The following is a 6,361-nucleotide window of genomic DNA, read 5'->3' as shown; positions in this document are numbered from 1 at the left end:
AAAGTCTCATTTGCAACAGTGGGGCAAGCTGTGGGACAATGGTCTTGTACCCTGTAAAGATTTGTCTCTTGTACTTGTTTAATAAAATGCTGATTGACCAGTAGCTAGGCAGGAAATATAGGTGATGCAAAAGAATAGGAAAATTTTAAGAAGAGGAAAGGCTCAGTCTGAAGTTGTCACCCAGAACAAGAGAAAGCAAGATGAGAACGCCTCACAGATAAAAAGTACCAAGCCACATCGCCAACACAGACAAGAATTATGGGCTAATTTAAGATGTAAGAATTAGTTAATAAGAAAGCCTGAGCTACTGGGACAGCCAGCTTATAATTAATGAAGACCTCTGTGTGTTTCTTTAGGACTGAATGGCTAAGGGACCAGGTATGATAGAAACCTCGGTCAACAAGGGCAACCAACTTTGGCTCAGTTTTAGAGTAACTAACAGAACATTTGTAGAGGCAGGAAGAATTTAAACACTGTCTAACCCTGTCTTGGCAAGGTTTAGCATTCTTTTTTCTTTTATCCTACTTTTCCAGTCTGGACACCATGCATTTTATCAGTGATCAAGGCAAGGGCAGTTCTTTGCCCAAAGACCAGTTTTGCCAAGAAGAAAACAAGCTCCAACTGAAGTGTCTTCAATGCCCAACGTTCTCTTAGGAACAGATCAGTGCTGCCATGAACAATCGTGTCTCACATCAACAGAATCCTAAATATTTAATGCCATATTCCATAGTTCTTTGAAGTGGTTGAAGATGACCTCCAAATATAAGCAATGTGTAAGTATTTTGATCAACGGTAGGAATATATAGTATAATATGATAAATATATACTAAAAATACATTAATATATAAAGTATCTTAAGCTGAGGTAGAAACATGCATAAAATATGACAAAATAACTTTGCATAGGTACACAGTATTAAACACAGAAGCAGGAGCATATTCAATATAACAAATATAATTTGAATTTGCATCAAAAAACAAGAATCTACACCAATGTAAATTATCTATAAATAATAGTTCACAAGTAATTTCACTATTGCTATTATAGGTAGTATGAGTGAGCTCAAACTAATCTACCTATTATCTCATCCCATCTATTGTTCTTTTTTTTTCTTAAGAAAGACCTTGACTATTACCATTAACCATTTATAATCGACCCTTTTAAAATGAAAAAAACAAAACCTCATAAACAACCATTTTGGGAAACTGGGCATAGTTTTCTCCAAACTGTATAATTATGTTTGTTGGGCAAAGTATTTTTAGGGGTTGATGGAGACTCTTTGGAGGGTTTTGTTCCATCAAACCACATTAGCCTGAAAGAATCCATAGGTTCTCACCTTCTTGGGAACAAAAACAGAATATCTTTTCCAAAGTAATATATCCTTAAACTCAATTTATAAAGTCAATATACCTTTAAAATATATATGTCAGTTTAGCTTAGCAGCTCCCAGAATAAAATGTCTCTCTGCAGTCAAAAAAACTTTAAAGAATATGCAATATTGTACATAATTCAAATTCTCTGTGTACATTTCATCTTTACATGACTTCTTTTTCTTTACTCCTTTAATCTACGACTGTCTGTACTCTTTTATATTACTTTTGATGTCTTTTTAAAGACTTTGTTTTACTTCTCATTGGGACCTTGGGAGCTCAGTCCAGTGCTCCAGTGTGGATCTCTGTCTCTATCTCCATCCATCACCAGATGAAGGTTTTATGGTGATATGCAAGATATTCGTCAGTATTGCTATAGGCTAGGGTCATTTCCGGTTCCCTATCCTCAGCTGCCCAAGGAACTAACTAGGGACCTCGGCTTGGGCTCCTGGGAGCCACTCTAGGTTCAAGTCTCTTGCCAACCCTAAGGTGGCTCCCTTAACTATGAATTGTGCTTCCATGCTCCCCTATCCTACCTTCCTTTATCCCAATCTTCCTTTTTCCCCAAGTTCCCCCCATCCTCCCCTTCTCCCTTTTCTCTCCCCATCTCCCCTTACCCCCATCCCACCCCACCCCCAAGATCCCAATTTTCTCCCCAGCTATTTTGTCTACTTCCCATAGCCAAGAGGATAACTATATGTTTTTCCTTTGGTTCAACTTCTTACTTAGCTTCTTTAGGATCACCAATTGTAGACTCTGTGACCCTTATTTATGGCTAGAAACCAATTATGAGTGAGTACATCCCATATTCATCTTTTTGGGTCTGGGTTACCTCACTCAGAATAGTGTTTTCTATTTCCATCCATTTGCATGCAAAATTCGAGAAGTCATTGTTTTTTACCACAGCGTAGTACTCTAATGTGTATATATTCCATACTTTCTTCATCCATTCTTCCATTGATTTTTTTTTCAATTCCTGTCTTTTTATTTATCCATACACAACTACTTGTCTTCCGGCTTGTTGAAGCAGTAAGTCAGACAGCACTTGCCACAATAATGTCTGTCAAAGTGACTGGCCATGAAAACTCCAGCACCACGTTCATCAGAAGGACACTCCCGACGAAGACGGCTAATTTTGCCATTTTCATCCACCTTATAGTACTTCAGTACAGCCAGCTTCACCTTCTTCCTCTTATGCTTGTTTTTCTTGGGGGTGGTGTAAGACTTCTTCCTTTTCTTAGCACCACCACGAAGTCTTAATACCAAATGAAGGGTGGACTCCTTTTGGATGTTGTAGTCAGTCAAAGTACGGCCATCTTCCAGCAGCTTGCCAGCGAAGATCAGCCTCTGCTGATCAGGAGGAATTCCTTCCTTATCCTGGATCTTGGCCTTGACATTTTCTATAGTGTCCGAGGGTTCAACCTCGAGCGTGATGGTTTTCCCCGTAAGGGTCTTCACGAAAATCTGCATCCTGGCGGCGCTGCCACCACAGATGGCGGATCGGGAGAACATGAGCAAAGAAGTTGGGACCACGAGGGGTGCACCCACCCATTGAGACAGTGGAGCTGATCTACTGGGAGATCACCAAGGCCAGCTGGACTGTGACTGAAAAAGCATGGGTTAAAACAGGACTCTCTGAACATGGCGAACAATGAGGGCTGATGAGAAGCCAAGGACAATGGCACGGGGTTTTGATCCTACGCAATGTGCTGGCTTTGTGGGAGCCTAGCCAGTTTGGATGTTCACCTTCCTATATATGGACAGAGGGGGGAGGACGTAGAACTTACCACAGGGCAGGGAACCCTGACTGCTCTTTGGACTGGAGAGGGAGGGGGAGAGGAGTGGGAGGAGGGGGAGAAAGATGGGAGGAGGGGAAGAAGGGTGGGAGGAAGGGGAGGGAAATGGGAGGCTGGGAGGAGGTGGAAACTTGTTTTTTTTCTTCCTTTTTTCAATAAAAAAAAGACTTTGCTTTATTTTTCAAAACTATGTATGTCTTTTTATAACTGTCTATACTCTTTTTCTCATTTCTTCCAAGCCTGTGTACATTTTTTTAAAACATACTATGTCTCATTTAAAAGTCTTTTTTGTCTGAATCTGTCTTTGTTGTATATCTGTAATCATTTCTGACCAGGTGTGCCTTTTAAAATGCTAAGGTGTGTGACTAGGACTAAGGTTGTTTCCCTTTTGGCTCCATCCAGTCCAATATGACAGAAATATGTTCATTACCACCTCTGTGAGCCATGCTCACTGCCCCAGATGCAGGGATACAGTGGTTCCATGTCACCATTAAGCAACTTGCAGCACTCTGCTCACAAACCCTATTTAAATGCTCCATAATAGGGCCTCCTAAGAGCCAGAATCATTCAGTGATGCCAGAATGAATCAGGAAGCTTTTAAAGAAGCCATGCCACTGCTTGTAGCCAGCAAATAGAGCCTGTCTGTAAATGTGTGACTACTAAAAAGCTGCACTTAGTTGCCATTTTGTGGGTCTAAAAGCCCTCTTTTTTGTTAAGCTTTTTTGTTGGAGGAGAGGGCACCAATTTGTTGTAAGAAGCTATTTGTTGGTTCCCAGCTGCCCAGCCCCAAAACGACCACACAGGAACTATGTTAATTAAAACACTGCTTGGCCCACTAAATCTAACTTCTTATTGGCTAACTCTTACACCTTAATTTAACCATTTATAGTAATCTGTGCATCACCACAAAGTCATGGTGCACCAGCAAAGTTTTAGCACTCTGTCTCTGGCAGCAGCTCCATGACTTCTCCTTGACTCTATCCTTCTTTCTCCCAGCTAAGCTTTCCGTTTAGTTTTCCCTGCCTACCTAAATTCTGCCCTATCAACAGGCCAAAGCAGTTTCTTTATTCACCAAAGATATTCACAGCATACAGAGGGGAATGCCAAATCAGTTTTTTAGGTCTTATGTGGATCCCTGCCCCAGATAGAACCCCAATTTGTTGGCATACAAAAAAGTTCCACAATAGCTCAGCATGGAGTATAATAAAGGTTTACTTAATAGGGGGTAAACTCAAAGAAAGGGTAGTGATTGCAGTCCTCTGCATGTGATGGGAACGAAAACCAAATCCAGTAGCCAAGAGGCCCATTTACACTTTACATCTGCATTTATAGTACATGAGACCATGCCCAAAGTGGGCTGGTATTGTAAAAACTATTGGCCTTTCATTGTATATAAATGTTTGTTTTTATTTAAATGAAGAATATGATATAGAGATGAATACTTTCCATTGATACAGATCTTGGTCTATTGATACAAATTTAAGATAAAATTTGTTATATGTATTTTTGCTTTTGTTTAAAGTATTGTGCTTATGTATCTCATTTAAAAATACAATGTATAGTTAAATCATTTATAATAGTCAAACGTATAGTTATGTTAGGTTTTCTAAATATACAGAGCTATATTTCAGATGGATAGGTATTCTTAAAATCTTTAAAAAATGTACAGAATAGGGTATTTAAAATGTTTTAGGAACATAGACTTTTCTTGATAGTAAGACATGTCTGCTTCTGCCAGCAATTACTTCTGAGAGGTTGATGGGTTTTGAACAAACTCATTATTGAATTTGCCTTCAATGTGACAAGGCCAGCCATTTGGGCAAGAAACTGCTCTTGCCTGGACTGCTTGATGGTATGTTGTACGAACTGGAAATGCAGGACCCACCAAAAAATGACTTCCAAACTTGCCTAAAGGTGAGACAGTCCTTCAGGGTTCCTGCTTCATGAAAGAGTCTGCCAAACATTCTGCAGGACACAAAAGAAAGTGACTGGCAAACTGTCAATATAAGCAAAACCATCTTTCAAATTTCCTGCTTCATGGAAAAGTCTGCCAGATACTATGGGCCCAAAGGTTGAAGATGGATGCCCCAATGTTACAGAAGAACTTTGGTTGACTATCCATACAGCAAGATGTCTTTGTCAATTCTAGAACTTTGGAACTTGCTTTCAATGCACTTCCTCTTTACTTAGGTAATATTATATTTTTCTGAAGTCTTTGATAGAGTTGAAGAAAAATAGTTGTAATTATAAAAGTTAAATTAGATATTAAACTTTAGACTCACAAAGATAGGATAGATTATAAAGTATTTTACATTATTTGATGAATGTAAATGCCCTAAATATTATAATTATATTCTTGCTTGGTAACTTTTTGTTATATGTAATTTTACTATGTTAAAGTTAAAACTTCCCTTTTATTAAGACAGAAAAGGGGAGATAATGTGGGATTACCCTCTGTATGCTATGAATATGCTTTATTACCGTTGGTTAGTAAAGAAACTGTTTTTGCCTATAGTAGGGCAGAATATAACCAGGATGAAAGAGATATAGAACGAGATTCAGCAGAGTCAGGGAAACACCATGTAGCTGCTGAAGGAGGGAGAGGCCAGGAAACTTTATCAGTAAACCACAAGCTTTGTGTTAATACATAGTTTAATAGAAATGGGTTAATTCAAGATGTATGAGTTTTCTAGAAATATGCTCGAGCTAATCGGCCAAGCAGTGTTGTAATTCATATAGTTTCTATATAATTATTTCAGTTCTGGGTGGCCAGGAAACAAACGAGCAGCCTCCACTTACACAGGTCCTCATTGCATGTAGGCAATCGATTCTTCTATCTGAGAGAAAACCAGAATTTTAATATTTACTTTCAGAAGCCATCTATTTATGTTATTTGTGATGGATTTTGGTAGTCAGTGGTGAATATCAGAGAAAATGAGGCTCTGTTGGGAACATATATAGGTTTTTTACTACAGAAATAGACAATGTGTATTGCAGAACAGTTGTGTACTCTGTAAAGATGTGTCTCTGTCTAAGACACCTTCTAATTAGTTTAATAAAAATGCTGTATGGCCAATAGTTTGTCCGGAAGGATAAGCAGGATTTTTGGGGAGAGAGAGGAAGAGGAAGAAAAAATTAGGTGTGCAATTCTGCCAGAAGGCTTGGAGCAAGTCAGCTGTACCGTACAAAGGCGAG

The 6,361-nt window shown here is 39.0% G+C and overlaps 1 protein-coding gene across 1 annotated transcript; it reads right to left on the bottom strand.

Annotated features, from left to right (window-relative positions):
• Nucleotides 1–2,372: 2,372 nt before the first annotated feature.
• LOC121455938 (ubiquitin-40S ribosomal protein S27a-like) lies at nt 2,373–2,875 on the bottom strand. The gene has a single exon (XM_041663726.1). It carries the CDS (start codon nt 2,838–2,840, stop codon nt 2,373–2,375), a length of 468 nt encoding a protein of 155 aa, XP_041519660.1. The 5' UTR covers nt 2,841–2,875.
• Between the last annotated feature and the right edge of the window lie 3,486 nt (nt 2,876–6,361).

This window comes from Microtus oregoni, unplaced genomic scaffold (genome assembly GCF_018167655.1).
Source record: "Microtus oregoni isolate MIOR12 unplaced genomic scaffold, Mior012 000014F_ref0000157, whole genome shotgun sequence".
Taxonomy (NCBI): domain Eukaryota; kingdom Metazoa; phylum Chordata; class Mammalia; order Rodentia; family Cricetidae; genus Microtus; species Microtus oregoni.
Note: the sequence above shows the minus strand (reverse complement) of the source record. Positions and strands in the feature narration are given on the sequence as shown.